General features: G+C 43.3%; 1 protein-coding gene across 1 annotated transcript; it reads left to right on the top strand.

The window, feature by feature from the left end:
* The first annotated feature begins 2,948 nt into the window (after window positions 1-2,948).
* On the top strand, window positions 2,949-6,896 carry LOC125511145. Its single transcript, XM_048676440.1, has 5 exons — window positions 2,949-3,342; window positions 4,122-4,213; window positions 4,351-5,166; window positions 5,582-5,732; window positions 5,809-6,896. The coding sequence occupies exons 1-5, from the start codon at window positions 3,198-3,200 to the stop codon at window positions 6,453-6,455; spliced, it is 1,851 nt and encodes a 616-aa protein (XP_048532397.1). The 5' UTR covers window positions 2,949-3,197; the 3' UTR covers window positions 6,456-6,896.
* Window positions 6,897-17,825: the final 10,929 nt, after the last annotated feature.

The raw sequence follows: 17,825 nt of genomic DNA, 5'->3' as shown, positions 1-17,825 counted from the left end.
GTTCGTCAGCACCGTCCGAATTATGTATGCACTTGTCCTAATCTCGATCGATGGGGCGGGAAATTTCTACTCCTGCGCGGGCGGTCAGCTGCACCGGCCGTGTGTGTATATCTAGGAAGATCGAACCGTGCTATACGTACGACATTTCACGTACGAATTCTGTCCGACGGACCAGATCCAACCGTAGTTGGATTCAAACTCCAGCGACGGCTGGATGTTGCATCGTACCAAGTCGAACAAGTCATAGTCGTACGTGTAGTAGTTTCGATTCTCAAATTTCAGTTTCGTCCTACCTATACAAGGTCTCCCCTCCTGGCGCGAAGAGAAAAACAATTCTACCATACGTGAGATATTTCATGCATGGATCCATCCATCATGGTTGCTTTAGTATTCACCACCTTCCGATTATTTTGGTGTTCTATCATGTATCAGCAAGAGAGATTGGCCGTGTTAATCAAATGAAATGATGATGAATTTGTTGCACTGGTCACTTGATGGTTGGCAATTCAACATTTGCTCGGGATCTGTATATATATGTGATCATTCCGTATCAGGATTGTTCCGGTTTCAAGGCACCTTCCGCGACGACCAGCCCGGCGTGGAGGCATATGTACAAATAACCGCGATCGAACCACGTGCACGCGTATGTACAAATAACCGCTGTTTGTGAATATACATACACCTCCGACGTGTTTGGTTACCTGCATAGTTTTTTGCCTCTTTGCATATGTCTCTTTTTTTTCTTTTGAACAACAACCACACATTGCATTAAACATGGGATTCCAACGTCTACACACGTGAAAGCCATACAGGACTACTAGAAAGACCGGTGACATGAAGCTAACCATCGCCCACCATCGATCACCGTCACCGCCGGAGCATCACCGGGACATAGAGGAGGGTATCCACCATGCCCAGATCTAGTAGAGCACCTTTGCAGACATGGCCGCTTTTCGAGCCGAAGAACTGGCCGGCCGTTAGTGAGGAGACCGGGGCAATGTGGCGCGTCGGCCAGGAATCATATCCGTGTCCACCAAATCCCGACACCGGCCTCTTTACTCGACATGGACGTGTGACTTGGTTGGGGCTGAGTGAGCTAATACAGGCCCAAGACCATGTTGTGCATATTGTTTAGTTGTCTGCATGTAGCCTGGCTGCATCAGGGTTTTCCTAGCGTTGAGTTGTATACAGTGGAGACAGAGACGAGTTGCGAGTGTGGATGCAGTTCAAACTTGGGACGCGCGCGAGTAGAGTAGCCAGGAGGTGCCGGGTCGTGGTCGATCGCAGCCGACCTTCGATTTGTTATTACGTATACGACAATCGCCAGGCGCGTAAGTATGGAGCGTAAACACGACACAGCACGTCAGCACCGTCCTAATTATGTATGCATCTGTCCTAATCTCTCGATCGATGAGGCGGGAAATATCTAAGCCAGAGTGCACCTGCGCGCGCGGTTTGAAAACCGAAATTTGGAGCGTGGTTCTATCTAACTACATGTAGGAGAGTACTAGGAGACTAGGTAGGAGCATTAGTTAATCGGTCAGCTGCACCGGGCGTGCATGTGTACGCCTCACCAACAAAGATTTGCAAATTTCAGTTTCGTAGTACATTGTCTGGAAGCTTCGGGGCATCGGGAGCCGTGGAAAGTGTGATCATTTGGTTAACAATACATACACTCCACCAGCACCAGTCAATTCATTTGGTTGTTTGGGCAACTTGTCTAAAAAAGAAAGGGTCTGTCTAGGATACATATGTCACATCTAAGCTGATGTCCACTCTGTTTGTGGTTTATTTTTTTATTTTTATTTTTTTATTTCTTGTTGCTACATTATATACTTGTAGGAGCTTAGTTGTAACATCCTTAAAAAACATCTAGATGTGAATTAGACAAACTGAAAAGAAAAAGTTGTTCGGACAAACGGAACTAGCCGAAACGAAGGCCACCGGCTCCATTGTTTAACCTTTTTATTTATTATACTTCCTTTGTTTCTAAATATTATTTTTCTAGACATTTCAAATGGTTACAATATACAAATGTATGTAGACATATTTTGCTTTGGATATTTAAATTTTTTTAAAAGACAAATATTTAGGAACGTAGGGAAGGGAGTAGTACGATCACTTCACTGTCATCCCTTCCCTTCTCTTCCCGTGGACAGTACACACTACAGACACTATAATTAATCAATTGCGTGCCCGGGCGACCGGCAGGGCAGGCACCGTACGTCGTTGCCGGCCAACTGTTGAACGCTCCCCGCCTAATCAAGTACTCCTCCTGCTATGCTTGATTGGCGAGATGGGCGGACCACGCAAGAGAGACCGACCGTGTCAAACGACGATGAAATTGTTGCACTGATCACTCTCTCGATCTGTATATGACCATTCCGTATCAAGATTTTCGCCTAAAAAAGATTTTCTTTCTTTTCCCCTCGAAAAAGAAAGAAAGATTGTTCCACTTTTCCGGCACCTCCCGCCCCGCGACGACCTGCCCGGCAGGGGAGGCTTTCCCAATTCGGACGATGCGATCGGACCACGTGCAGGCAACCATCGCCCAGTATTGCCACCTCCCACGAATCGAGCACACGCGTTTTTTGCGTACGCGCTCTGCTCTCAGTGTATGGTCGGCATTTTTTTTTCATGTACGGAGAATAGTTTACACCGCTTGCACACGCTAATGAAGGGGCAAGTGATTAATTAATTAGTGGCCACGTCGTCCATGTGAATGTGAATGTGATGTGAGCCAGTCTCACATTCTGGAGTCTGGACTCTGGACTCTGAACTCTGAACTGGCTGGCCAGAGCGCTTCATAAGAAGCAGCAGACAAATTTCGCACTACTGTCACCAAAAAGAAAAGAAAATTTTGCTGTCAGCACGGGCCCACGCGCAGGGAGGGCAGGGGGAGGGGGTACAATAATGAGACAAGCGAGGATGCCGGAACGTGAGCGGAAATCCACGGGGGCGCGAGGCCAGAGGGCCGGTCGAAACAAAAGGGCAGGTGCGGAATTCCTTGCGCGCAACCGCCCGCTGCCGCGCGGGCGCAGCAGCGCAAGCGCCGCCACCCGACGCGCCTCCTCCCGGATTCCCCTCCTTCCCCGACGCGACCGCCCCAAATCCAGCCCCTCCGCCTCCCCGCGCCGGCTCGCTCCCTCAAATACGCTCCTGCCCGCTGTCTCTGCCTCGTCTCTTGGCGGGCCAGGATGATGGGCGGCGGCGGCACCCGCGGGCGGCGGAGGTGGACGCAGCGGTCGTGCCGGGCGGGAGGACCGGGCGGGGTCGTCACGCGGACGGTGGCGGCGCCGGAGGATCGCGGCGCGAGCGCGGCTACGCGGCGGAGCGCTGCAGGTTAGCGTCCGGTGTACTGCTGCTTAACTGTAATTGTCGTGCGCTTTGGATTCCTTGTCGTGTTCCTGGTGCTTGCTTTTATGCCTGCCTAATTCGTCGTGCTGTTTTCGGTCGATTTCGCTGGGCCGTTTCAAACGGATGTTGGTTGCTAGTTAGATTGCTTCCGGAAATGAATGGAGGCTTGTTAAGCTGTTATGGAAATTAGTTGCTTGGTTGCATCGCTTAATCAGTTGCTTCCAGGACATAATCAGGGAGAAACCATGGAAATTGTAATTATTACAAAAAAAATAAAATACAGGCATCCTCTGTTTAGCGTTTGTCCCAGGAAAACAAACAACGAGCAAGAGATCATGCAAGATTTCTGAAGAACTGGTCCGTCTGGAAAAATTTAAACAACATCATACTAGTGTAGAGTAGGGTAAAACTTGGGAACGTGGAGGATGAGGACGAGTCAACGTCAGTATGAGCCCAAACTTGCATCGCAATTCCCCTTTATTTTTTTGATGCCGATTTAGATGCATACTCTTGACAATTCAGATGCGCGAACAATCTAAACAAGTAAGCAAGCAGAAGGATCCAACTTAATTTCGCCGTCCCTTGCGACGCCTCTGTAACTCTATTATATTTGGTGGCATGCGTATGCAACCATTTTAGATCGATGTGACTTCGCTTGCGTGCTGATCTTTGAATGGTTCTTGCTATGCATCAAAGAAAATAAACTACCATAAAACAAAGAGGACTGCTTACTTTGGAGTTGACCTCTTCTTGTTTTGCTTCAGGGTTTGCTCATGTGGACAAGCAGCAGCGTCTCTACGGACTATCATCACAAGATTCCACAAGTAGCAGTAGATCTACAATAATAGAAGATTTTGTAAGTTGTTCACTTGCTCGCTATTCTTCGATCAACAGTATATAGTATAAAATTTCTGCTACTTGGAAACATTTTATATTCTTAAACTGCTCCATTGTTTGTTGCTTTTCGTTTCTGATTTCTTTTTCTTGATGCAGCTTCATTCGGATTTATGTGAATATAAGCATAAGAGGTCCAGCGGCAATGCTACAAAATGCCTTCCTAACCACCATTCTCTGTCATCCATGATGTCAGAATCAAGGAATCATAGTGCAGCAACTGAAATGCCGGCAGCTTCTGAAAAACCTTCCTTTTCATGGCCAACAGAGAAGCAAGTCCCCAACAATAAAAATCTTTTTCCTGCCACCAGTACTGTGTCGGATAATGGGTCGCCCTACCGTCCTAAATTTCATCTTGACAGAGGTAGGAACAATGCAAAGCAGACTCCAACACCCAAAGAATCCAGTGGCATGTGCAGTTTCAGTTATCAATTAGCTAGAGGTGCTGGAAGATCTGATTCTATGAAGATGGGCCCTACAAGTGCAAAGTGCTCCCTTGCAGAGACAATGTCGATGTTACGTCAACGGCGGTTTGGTCGCAGTTACCAGAATCAAAACCGCATCGGTGCATTAAATCAGAGGCATAAGAACACACAATCTGGAGGAGCAATCAACATGGTAAAGAAAGAGGAGACTTATAATCAGTCTGATTTGTCAACAGGAAGACACTGGCAAACTTTGTTGGATAATGCATTAGTTCGAGGGAGGTTACAGCCACTCAATGAGGAATCACCTGAACAACTGTGGAGCTGTACAAACAGTGAATCTGATAAGGCGATATGCTTTTCCTCCGGTGGCAGCATTGATGGTTTGCAAGTATCTTTTTCAAGTGACACTAGTGACACAAGTGATAACTCCAATTTATCTTCTCTGGGTACAGTGTCAAATGATCAGTGGAGGATGTCCTTCAAGAAGGTAATTACAAAAGAACTATTCGTAATAATACTGATCAAATGCTTCACCAGTAACTCATTTAGTATCTAGGAGTGTTTTCTTATGATACTATGTTGCATAGGAGCTTTGGTTATTTTACAAGTCGGTAGAATTAGAAACATAGGGCAGGTTTCTGTTTGCAACTTGTTACTCTACACGACCTGCCATAAGTTTGGTTCGTTTCACTTTTGGTTACTTTTTATAAGTCTGTAGAATCAGAAACATGGGGCGGGCTTCTGTTTCCAACTAGTTATGCTATTTACTTTCACTCAAAATAAGCTTACTACTAAGCTATCAATTGTCAGTATATTAGTAGAAACTATTTTATCTGTCTTCTAATTTTGCTTTAGCTCAAATATGGTAGCTAACCTGAGCCTCTTCTTCTGTTGTACATCAGGTACACTGTCCACTTGCTGCACGGATAAATTATATCCCCCGAGCTTCCTGCAAGGAGATTGAGCAGGCAAGCCCTGTATCTGTTCTTGAATATCCAGCTGGGGATTTTTCTGATGCTGAAAACATCAAGCAGGATACAACAGATCCTCATGGTCAGCTATCTTGCCATTCAAATGTTTCAATCATTCTTTTCTGTAGCTAATAATTCTGTGTTACTCTTCAATGCAGCTCCCCAGCTAAGGCATGAGCTTCCATCAGAAGAAAATATTACCGAGGTAGCAGTGGATGCTGCAATTAATAATTACTTGTGCTCTGAGATGGAGGCTACTGAAACTGATGAAACCATACAGCTGGTTGAAGACACCCCTTGTGAATTTGAGGACGAAGAGGAAAGAGAGTTCTGCTACTTGCTGGACGTTCTAATTGCTTCTGGTATTCATGGCGTTGAGGAGGATCAGCTGTACAAGGTGTGCCAGTCCCTTGATTGCCCTGCAAGCTATGACGTGTTTGACAAGCTTGAGAAGAAATACAAAAAAGTGGCTCAATGGTCAAGGGCAGACAGGAAGCTCACCTTCGACATGGTAAACTCCATACTGTCGGAAATTCTTGCCCCATGTTTGGACATGCACCCTTGGGCAACTACCGCGAGGAATATGGCGCCAGCGTGGGGCTCAGAGGGCCTGTTGGAGAAATTGTTGCAGGTCTTGACTCGGCGGCGAGAAGAACTTGCGCCAAGAGTGCATAAGGAGAAACAAGTGTTAAATCAGAAATGGCCAGATTTGGCAGATTACATCGAGAGGGCAGGTAGGGATGTTGAGAGGATGATAAAGGATGATCTTCTGGAAGAGCTGGTTCTGGAGTTGATGTCCAGCTAGTTGCAAAGCTACTGCTGGAGTTGGTGTCAGCTTTCTTAGGCCCAAGGAGGTTACAAAGTTGCTGTAGGAGTGTAGGTCATTGCTTTCTGTGTTAGGCCAGGTTGATCATTGGTTGTACGGAGTATTTGTTTCTTTGGTCCTTAAGGTCAGAGTTCCCCCAATTTTTTGTTAAACAAGTTGTTGACACTTTTTTTTTGTGTCGAGTCGCCGTGCTTGTTGTAGCATATTATTCGAGAAGATGCTTGTTGTAGGATATAGGGTATGGGACAGGAAGTGGTGTGGTCTGTTAGGTTAGGTGAGGGAGGCACATAGTTGAAATTCATTCTTGGTACCAAAGGGGAGTAAAATGTGGGAGAGTTGTTTCCCCTTTTTTGGATTTTGTCAGTCGTTACAATTATGTAAATCAGGTCGGTCAGTTATAGTCATGAACATTTATATTCTTATCTTTTTGCACGAACAGCTATGATTATTATTGCGTACACGAGAAATAAAACTCGTAGATAAAGTTGAGCGTATATGTTTCCTTATATCTCTAGGACTGAATTTATAGTTTCACCATTGTTCTGTTGATGTTGCATTCACTGAATATTGACTGAAAGATGTACATTTTTTCTGAATGATGCTGGAGAACTGCATGTATAATACTGCCTCCATTCCAGAATATAAGGTGCATCAATTTTCGTAAAAATAAACACATGTAAATTTGACCTGGATTACACTGCAATACAAAAAATATATATATATATATATATAATATAAAAATACTTCTCATGATGGTTCTAATGATACAATTTTGGTATTATTATATGATCAATACTTTTTTTTCTAAAAACTTTGAACATGCACATGTTTGACTTTAAAAAAACTAATACATCTTATTATTATTTTTGAACTCAATACATCTTATAATTTGAAATGGAGCAAGTATTAAAGAAGGGAAGGTTTTACACGACCAACATACACCCAGCAAACCAAGAAAAGGAAGAGAAGCAAAAGCAAAGCCGCAGGCACAACTCGCTATAAATAGATGGCGAAAAAGAAAATATGACGGTCACACACAAAACGAAGACATGAAAAGAGAACACCAACTCTAGCGACCGTAAATTTTTTTAGAAAATATTATAAAAATGAAACGACAAAAACTTGGATCCATCCATTGCCTAGCATTGGTTTTAATCTGATGGATGACTCTTCGCAATGGCAAGTGTTTCTTGTTGAAAATCCTGTCGTTCCTCTCCCTCCAAATGCGCCCTAGATTATTAGGATTTAGGAGTGCCGATGAATTTAGAGCCTTCCTCTTTGTGCCATGAGTCCTCGACCTGGCCTCCTGCCACCACTCATCTATTGGAAGAAGGGCCGAGGGAGCAATTTCGCTCATATTTGCCTACTGCAACACCGAGCTCCGAATGATCAAAATGGCACTGCGACACATACGGAGGTGCAGAAGCGTCTCTTGTGTAGAGTTATGAAAACAACAAGAATCGTTATGAGGTAAATCCCTCTTGGATTTAGAGAACGGGCAGAAGTACTTTTTTCTGGAACTATCGCTGGATTCAAGGATGGTCCGTGGAGGATCTTGCGCCGAGGTTTTCAGTGATGTAAATCCGATCATCAGGTTGCGCAAAACCGTTCCTAAAGCGACTGCGAATTGTACTTCAACCAAAGATATCAAGGGTCAGATCTGTTCAGGAAAGTTTGTGTTGATCTGACCCTTGATATCCCGGGACTCAAAGAATAGCACTTTTCTGGGATTTGCCGTTGAAGTGCAAACTAGAAGTCTAGAACCTCCGTTCGAAATTAACGGTCGCTAATTTCGAACGGAAGGAGTATATCTTTGGCTCATCGTTAAAGGTATATTTTCTTTTTTTTAAAGAGGAGGCTGGTGCCCGGTTTTAAATTAATGAAGCCCTTACAATCAATAGTACAACTCAACGCAACCCGAACAATACGGAAACAAACAGACAGAAACAAAAACAAAAACTTCAGCAAGATATAAGGGTGCCCAAAAGCAGCAGCTAAGTCCAAAAAACAAAGTCCAAAGACTCTCGAACATGATCGAAGAACCGACGCTGCGCAGAAAAGAATAACCGAAAGGGAGGCCTTCGAACACAACCACCTCGCCAGACCTAGCTCTTCGAAAGAGCACCATCGTTGAAGCATGGAACCATCACATGCAGAGAAGCAGTTGCCATCCACGAACCCACCCGACGGCCAAAAATGGAACCGTGCTCATGAAACAGAGCTTCCAAGGAGGGAACGACACCACAACGTCGCCACCGTCCGGTCTAGAACATGCCAGACCAAGGATTTCACCCAGAGCCCAAGGTGGACGGAGGCCACCCACGATGACACCTCCAGGAAGGGAAACGGCGCACGGGAGCGTCGCTATCACACGGACAAAATCAGGCAGAGCTTTCGCTCGGTATGTGACCCCCATCACCCAAGTCCATCCGCCATGGCCGACCACGGGGAGATGCAGACGACGACCGAATCCGAGCAAGGTAGAAGCGAAGACCACACCCGCACAACGGACGCCTCCCGAGTGAGCCACCTCGTTGCCCACACGGCCGAGGGAACACACGAGCACCTGCGCAACGGCACCTGCCGGAATGGTGCCACCACGCCCACCATCCGGAGCCGCTGCTCCGGCAACCAAAGAGATCCACCCTCACCCACCACCCACCGGGCGGTGAACCGCAAGAACACAGCAGGCCACCCTAGCCGCCGCACTAGCTCAACTCTGGCACCCGCTGCCTGTTGGGGAACGTAGTAATTTCAAAAAAAATTCCTACGCACACGCAAGATCATGGTGATGCATAGCAACGAGAGGCGAGAGTGTTGTCCACGTACCCTCGTAGACCGAAAGCGGAAGCGTTAGCACGACGCGGTTGATGTAGTCGTACATCTTCACGATCCGACCGATCAAGTACCGAACGTACGACACCTCCGAGTTCAGCACAAGTTCAGCCCGATGACGTCCCGCGAACTCCGATCCAGCCGAGTGTTGAGGGGGAGTTTCGTCAGCACGACGGCGTGATGACGATGTTGATGATCTACCGACGCAGGGCTTCGCCTAAGCACCGCTACAGTATTATCAAGGTGGACTATGGTGGAGGGAGGCACCGCACACGGCTAAGAGACGATCAACTTGATCAACTTATGTGTCTAGAGGTGCCCCCTGCCCCCGTATATAAAGGAGCAAGGGGGGAGGAGGCCGGCCCTAGGAGGGGGCGCGCAAGTGTGGAGTCCTACTAGGACTCCCTAGTCCTAGTAGGATTCCACCTCCCATATGGAATAGGAAAAGAGGAAGGGAAAAGGAGAAGGAAGGAAGGGGGCGCCCCCCTTCCCTAGTCCAATTCGGACCAGACCAAGGGGAGGGGTGCGGCCACCCTTGAGGCCCTTTTCCTTCTTTCCCGTATGGCCCAATAAGGCCCAATACATATTCCCGTAACTCTTCGGTACTCCGAAAAATACCCGAATCACTCGGAACCTTTCCGATGTCCGAATATAGTCGTCCAATATATCGATCTTTACGTCTCGGCCATTTCGAGACTCCTCGTCATGTCCCCGATCTCATCCGGGACTCCGAACTCCTTCGGTACATCAAAACATATAAACTCATAATATAACTGTCATCGTAGCGTTAAGCGTGCGGACCCTACGGGTTCGAGAACTATGTAGACATGACCGAGACACGTCTCCGGTCAATAACCAATAGCGGAACCTGGATGCTCATATTGGCTCCTACATATTCTATGAAGATCTTTATCGGTCAGACCACATAACAATATACGTTGTTCCCTTTGTCATCGGTATGTTACTTGCCCGAGATTCGATCGTCGGTATCTCAATACCTAGTTCAATCTCGTTACCGGCAAGTCTCTTTACTCGTTCCGTAACACATCATCCCGCAACTAACTCATTAGTTGCAATGCTTGCAAGGCTTATAGTGATGTGCATTACCGAGTGGGTCCAGAGATACCTCTCCGACAATCGGAGTGACAAATCCTAATCTCGAAATACGCCAACCCAACAAGTACCTTCAGAGACACCTGTAGAGCACCTTTATAATCACCCAGTTACGTTGTGACGTTTGGTAGCACACAAAGTGTTCCTCCGGCAAACGGGAGTTGCATAATCTCATAGTCACAGGAACATGTATAAGTCATGAAGAAAGCAATAGCAATAAACTAAACGATCAAGTGCTATGCTAACGGAATGGGTCAAGTCAATCACATCATTCTCCTAATGATGTGATCCCGTTAATCAAATGACAACTCTTTGTCTATGGCTAGGAAACATAACCATCTTTGATCAACGAGCTAGTCAAGTAGAGGCATACTAGTGACACTCTGTTTGTCTATGTATTCACACATGTATCATGTTTCCGGTTAATACAATTCTAGCATGAATAATAAACATTTATCATGATATAAGGAAATAAATAATAACTTTATTATTGCCTCTAGGCATATTTCCTTCAGTCTCCCACTTGCACTAGAGTCAATAATCTAGTTCACATTGCCATGTGATTTAACACCAATAGTTCACATCACCATGTGATTAACACCCATAGTTCACATCGTCATGTGACCAATACCCAAAGGGTTTACTAGAGTCAATAATCTAGTTCACATCGCTATGTGATTAACACCCAAAGAGTACTAAGGTGTGATCATGTTTTGCTTGTGAGAGAAGTTTATTCAACGGGTTTGCTACATTCGGATCCGTATGTATTTTGCAAATTTCTATGTCAACAATGCTCTGCACGGAGCTACTCTAGCTAATTGCTCCCACTTTAAATATGTATCCATATTGAGACTTTGAGTCATCTGGATCAGTGTCAAAACTTACATTGACGTAACCCTTTACGACGAACCTTTTGTCACCTTCATAATCGAGAAACATATCCTTATTCCACTAAGGATAATTTTGATCAATGTCCAGTGATCTACTCCTAGATCACTATTGTATTCCCTTGCCAAACACAGGGCAGGGTATACAATAGGTCTGGTACACAGCATGGCATACTTTATAGAACCTATGGCTAAGGCATAGGGAATGACTTTCATTCCCTCTCTATTTTATGTCGTGGTCGGGTTTTGAGTCTTACTCAACTTCACACCTTGTAACACAGGCAAGAACTCCTTCTTTGACTGTTCCATTTTGAACTACCTCAAAATCTTATCAAGGTATGTACTCATTGAAAAACTTATCAAGCGTCTTGATCTATCTCTATAGATCTTGATGCTCAATATGTAAGCAGCTTCACCGAGGTCTTTCTTTGAAAAAAAACTCCTTTCAAACATTCCTTTATGCTTTGCAGAATAATTCTACATTATCTCCGATCAACAATATGTCATTCACATATACTTATCAGAAATGTTGTAGTGCTCCCACTCACTTTCTTGTAAATATAGGCTTCACCGCAAGTCTGTATAAAACTATATGTTTTGATCAACTTATCAAAGCGTATATTCCAACTCCGAGATGTTTGCACCAGTCCATAGATGGATCGCTGGAGCTTGCATATTTTGTTAGTACCTTTAGGATTGACAAAACCTTCTGGTTGCATCATATACAACTCTTCTTTAATAAATCCATTAAAGAATGCAGTTTTGTTTATCCATTTGCCAGATTTCATAAAATGCGGCAATTGCTAACATGATTCGGACAGACTTAAGCATAGATACGAGTGAGAAACTCTCATCGTAGTCAACACCTTGAACTTGTCGAAAACCTTTTTGCGACAATTCTAGCTTTGTAGATAGTAACACTACTATCAGCGTCCGTCTTCCTCTTGAAGATCCATTTAATCTCAATGGCTCACCGATCATTGGGCAAGTCAATCAAAGTCCATACTTTGCTCTCATACATGGATCTCATCTCAGATTGCATGGCCTCAAGCCATTTCGCGGAATCTGGGCTCATCATCGCTTCCTCATAGTTCGTAGGTTCGTCATGGTCAAGTAACATGATCTCCAGAACAGGATTACCGTACCACTCTGGTGCGGATCTCACTCTGGTTTACCTACGAGGTTCGGTAGTAACTTGATCTGAAGTTACATGATCATCATCATTAGCTTCCTCACTAATTGGTGTAGTAGTCACAGGAAGAGATTTCTGTGATGAACTACTTTCCAATAAGGGAGCAGGTACAGTTACCTCATCAAGTTCTACTTTCCTCCCACTCACTTCTTTCGAGAGAAACTCCTTCTCTAGAAAGGATCCATTATCAGCAACGAATATCTTGCCTTCGGATATGTGATAGAAGGTGTACCCAACATTTTCTTTTGGGTATCCTATGAAGATGCACTTGTCCGATTTGGGTTTGAGCTTATCAGGTTGAAACTTTTTCACATAAGCATTGCAACCTCAAACTTTAAGAAACGACAACTTATGTTTTTTGCCAAACCATAGTTCATACGGTGTCGTCTCAACGGATTTAGATGGTGCCCTATTTAACGTGAATGTAGCTGTCTCTAATGCATAACCCTAAAACGATAGCGGTAAATCAGTAAGAGACGTCATAGATCGCACCATATCTAATAAAGCACGGTTACGACGTTCGGACACACCATTACACTGTGGTGTTTCAGGTGGCGTGAGTAGTGAAACTATTTCACATTGTTTTAACTGAAGGCCAAACTCATAACTCAAATATTTTACTTCTACGATCATATCGTAGAAACTTTTATTTTGTTACGATGATTCTCCACTTCACTCTGAAATTCTTTGAACTTTTCAAATGTTTCAGACTTGTATTTCATCAAGTAGATATACTCATATATTCTCAAATCATCTGTGAAGATCAGAAAATAATGATACCTCCCGCGAGCCTCAATATTCATCGGACCACATACATCAGTATGTATGATTTCCAACAAATTTGTTGCTTGCTCCATTGTTCTGGAGAACGGAGTCTTAGTCATCTTGCCCATGAGGCATGGTTCGCAAGCATCAACTGATTCATAATCAAGTGATTCCAAAAGCCCATCAGCATGGTTTTTCTTCATGCGCTTTACACCAATATGACCTAAACGGCAGTGCCACAAATAAGTTGCACTATCATTATTAATTTTGCATCTTTTGGTTTCAATATTATGAATATGTGTATCACTACGATCGAGATCCAATGAACCATTTTCATTGGGTGTGTAACCATATAAGGTTTTATTCATGTAAACAGAACAACAATTTATTCTCTTACTTAAATGAATAACTGTATTGCAATAAACATGATCAAATCATATTCATGCTCAACACAAACACCAAATAACACTTATTTAGGTTCAACACTAATCCCGAAAGTATAGGGAGTGTGCAATGATGATCATATCAATCTTGGAACCACTTCCAACACACATCGTCACTTCACCCTTAACTAGTCTCTTTTCATTCTGCAACTCCCGTTTCGAGTTACTACTCTTAGCAACTGAACCAGTAGCAAATACCGAGGGGTTGCTATAAACACTAGTAAAGTACACATCAATAACATGTATATCAAATATAGCATTGTTCACTTTGCCATCCTTCTTATCTGCCAAATACTTGAGGCAGTTCCGCTTCCAGTGACCAGTCCCTTTGTAGTAGAAGCACTTAGTCTCAGGCTTAGGTCCAGACTTGGGCTTCTTCACTTGAGCAGCAACTTGCTTGCCGTTCTTCTTGAAGTTCCCCTTTCTTCCCTTTGTCCCTTTACTTGAAACTAGTGGTTTTGTTTACCATCAACACTTGATGCTTTTCTTGATTTCTACCTTCGTTGATTTCAGCATCACGAAGAGCTTGGGAATCGTTTCCGTTATCCCTTGCATATTATAGTTCATCACGAAGTTCTACTAACTTGGTGATGGTGACTAGAGAATTCTGTCAATCACTATTTTATCTGGAAGATTAACTCCCACTTGATTCAAGCGATTGTAGTACCCAGACAATCTGAGCACATGCTCACTCCTTGAGCTATTCTCCTCCATCCTTTAGCTATAGAACTTGTTGGAGACTTCATATCTCTCAACTCGAGTATTTGCTTGAAATATTAACTTCAACTCCTGGAACATCTCATATGGTCCATGACGTTCAAAATGTCTTTGAAATCCCGATTCTAAGCTGTTAAGCATGGTGCTCTAAACTATCAAGTAGTCATCATATTGAGCTAGCCAAACGTTCATGACGTCTGTATCTGCTCTTGCAATAGGCCTATCACCTAGCGGTGCATCAAGGACATAATTCTTCTGTGCAGCAATGAGGATAATCCTCAGATCACGGATCCAATCCGCATCATTGCTACTAACATTTTTCAACTTAGTTTTCTCTAGGAACATATCAAAAAATAAAACAGAGGAGCTAAACGCGAGCTATTGATCTACAATATAGATATGCTAATACTACCAGGACTAAGTTCATGATAAATTAAAGTTCAATTAATCATATTACTTAAGAACTCCCACTTAGATAGACATCCCTCTAATCATCTAAGTGATCACGTGATCCATATCAACTAAACCATAACCGATCATCACGTGAAATGGAGTAGTTTTCAATGGTGAACATCATTATGTTGATCATATCTACTATATGATTCACGCTCGACTTTTCGGTCTCCAGTGTTCCGAGGCCATATCTGCATATGTTAGGCTCGTCAAGTTTAACCCGAGTATTTCTGCGTGTGCAAAACTGGCTTGCACCCGTTGTAGATGGATGTAGAGTTTATCACACCCGATCATCACGTGATGTCTGGACACGATGAACTTTGGCAACGGTGCATACTCAGGGAGAACACTTTTATCTTGAAATTTAGTAAGAGATCATCTTATAATGCTACCGTCATAACTAAGCAAAGTAAGATGTATAAAAGATAAACATCACATGCAATCAAAGTATGTGACATGATATGGCCATCATTATCTTGTGCCTTTGATCTCAATCTCCAAAGTATCGTCATGATTTCCATCATCACCGGCATGACACCATGATCTCCATCATCTTGATCTATATCAATGTGTCGTCACATGGTCGTCTCGCCAACTATTGATCTTGTAACTATTGCTATCGCATAGCGATAAAGTAAAGCAATTATTTGGCTCTTGCATCTTATGCAATAAAGAGACAACCATAAGGCTTCTACCAGTTGCCAATAACTTCAACAAAACATGATCATCTTATACAATAACTTATAGAAATAAATAATAACTTTATTATTGCCTCTAGGGCATATTTCCTTCAGTCTCCCACTTGCACTAGAGTCAATAATCTAGATCACATCACCATGTGATTAACATCGATAGTTCACATCATCATGTGATTAACACCCATAGTTCACATCGCCATGTGACCAACACCCAAAGGGTTTACTAGATTCAGTAATCTAGTTCACATCGCTATGTGATTAACACCCAAAGAGTACTAAGGTGTGATCATGTTTTGCTTGTGAGAGAATCTTAGTCAACGGGTCTGCCACATTCAGATCCGCATGTATTTTGCAAATTTCTATGTCAACAATGCTCTGCATGGAGCTACTCTAGCTAATTGCTCCCACTTTCAATATGTATCTAGACCGAGACTTAGAGTCATCTAGATTAGTGTCAAAACTTGCATCGGCGTAACCCTTTACGACGAACCTTTTTGTCACGTCCATAATCGAGAAACATATCCTTATTCCACTAAGGATAATTTTGACCGCTGTCCAGTGATCTACTCCTAGATCACTATTGTACTCCCTTGCCACACAGTGTAGGGTATACAATAGATCTGGTACACAGCATGGCATACTTTATAGAACCTATGGCTGAGGCATAGGGAATGACTTTCATTCTCTTTCTATCTTCTGCCATGGTCGGGCTTTGAGTCTTACTCAATTTCACACCTTGCAACACAGGCAAGAACTCTTTCTTTGACTGTTCCATTTTGAACTACTTCAAAATCTTGTCAAGGTATGTACTCATTGAAAAAACTTATCAAGCGTCTTGATCTATCTCTATAGATCTTGATGCTCAATATGTAAGCAGCTTTACCGAGGTCTTTCTTTGAAAAACTCCTTTCAAACACTCCTTTATGCTTTGCAGAATAATTCTACATTATTTCCGATCAACAATATGTCATACACATATACTTATCAGAAATGATGTAGTGCTCCCACTCACTTTCTTGTAAATACAGGCTTCACCGCAAGTCTGTATAAAACTATATGCTTTGATCAACTTCAAAGCGTATATTCCAACTCCGAGATGCTTGCACCAGTCCATAAGATGGATCGCTGGAGCTTGCACATTTTGTTAGCACCTTTCGGATTGACAAAACCTTCTGGTTGCATCATATACAACTCTTCTTTAATAAATCCATTAAGGAATGCAGTTTTGTTTATCCATTTGCCAGATTTCATAAAATGCGGCAATTACTAACATGATTCGGACAGACTCAAGCATAGATACGAGTGAGAAACTCTCATCGTAGTCAACACCTTGAACTTGTCGAAAACCTTTTGCGACAATTCTAGCTTTGTAGATAGTAACACTACTATCAGCGTCCGTCTTCCTCTTGAAGATCCATTTATCTCAATTGCTTGCCGATCATCGGGCAAGTCAACCAAAGTCCATACTTTGTTCTCATACATGGATCATATCTCAGATTTCATGGCCTCAAGCCATTTCGCGGAATCTGGGCTCATCATCGCTTCCTCATAGTTCGTAGTTCGTCATGGTCAAGTAACATGACCTCCAGAACAGGATTACCGTACCACTCTGGTGCGGATCTCACTCTGGTTTACCTACGAGATTCGGTAGTAACTTGATCTGAAGTTACATGATCATCATCATTAGCTTCCTCACTAATTGGTGTAGTAGTCACAAGAACAGATTTTTGTGATGAACTACTTTCCAATAAGGGAGAAGGTACAATTACCTTATCAAGTTTTCTACTTTCCTCCCACTCACTTCTTTCGAGAGAAACTCCTTCTCTAGAAAGTTTCCGAATTTAGCAACAAAAGTCTTGCCTTCGGATCTGTGATAGAAGGTGTATCCAATAGTTTCCTTTGGATATCCTATGAAGACACATTTCTCTGATTTGGGTTTGAGCTTATCAGGTTGAAACTTTTTCACATAAGCATTGCAACCTCAAACTTTAAGAAACGACAGCTTAGGTTTCTTGCCAAACCATAGTTCATACGGTGTCGTCTCAATGGATTTAGATGGTGCCCTATTTAACGTGAATGCAGCTGTCTCTAATGCATAACCCCAAAACGATAGTGGTAGATCGGTAAGAGACATCATAGATCGCACCATATCTAATAAAGTACGGTTATGACATTCGGACACACCATTACATTGTGGTGTTCCAGGTGGCGTGAGTAGTGAAACTATTTCACATTGTTTTTAACTG

This window comes from Triticum urartu, chromosome 5 (assembly GCF_003073215.2).
Source record: "Triticum urartu cultivar G1812 chromosome 5, Tu2.1, whole genome shotgun sequence".
Lineage (NCBI taxonomy): Eukaryota > Viridiplantae > Streptophyta > Magnoliopsida > Poales > Poaceae > Triticum > Triticum urartu.
This window is presented reverse-complemented; position numbering and strand designations above follow the sequence as displayed.

Bases quoted from the DNA above. Each gene is read 5' to 3' on its own strand.
- LOC125511145 (XM_048676440.1), top strand. From the start codon at position 3,198: ATGATGGGCGGCGGCGGCACCCGCGGGCGGCGGAGGTGGACGCAGCGG. The intron at 3,343-4,121 runs GTTAGCGTCCGG...GTTTTGCTTCAG, and splicing joins TACGCGGCGGAGCGCTGCAG to GGTTTGCTCATGTGGACAAG. The intron at 5,167-5,581 runs GTAATTACAAAA...GTTGTACATCAG, and splicing joins GGAGGATGTCCTTCAAGAAG to GTACACTGTCCACTTGCTGC.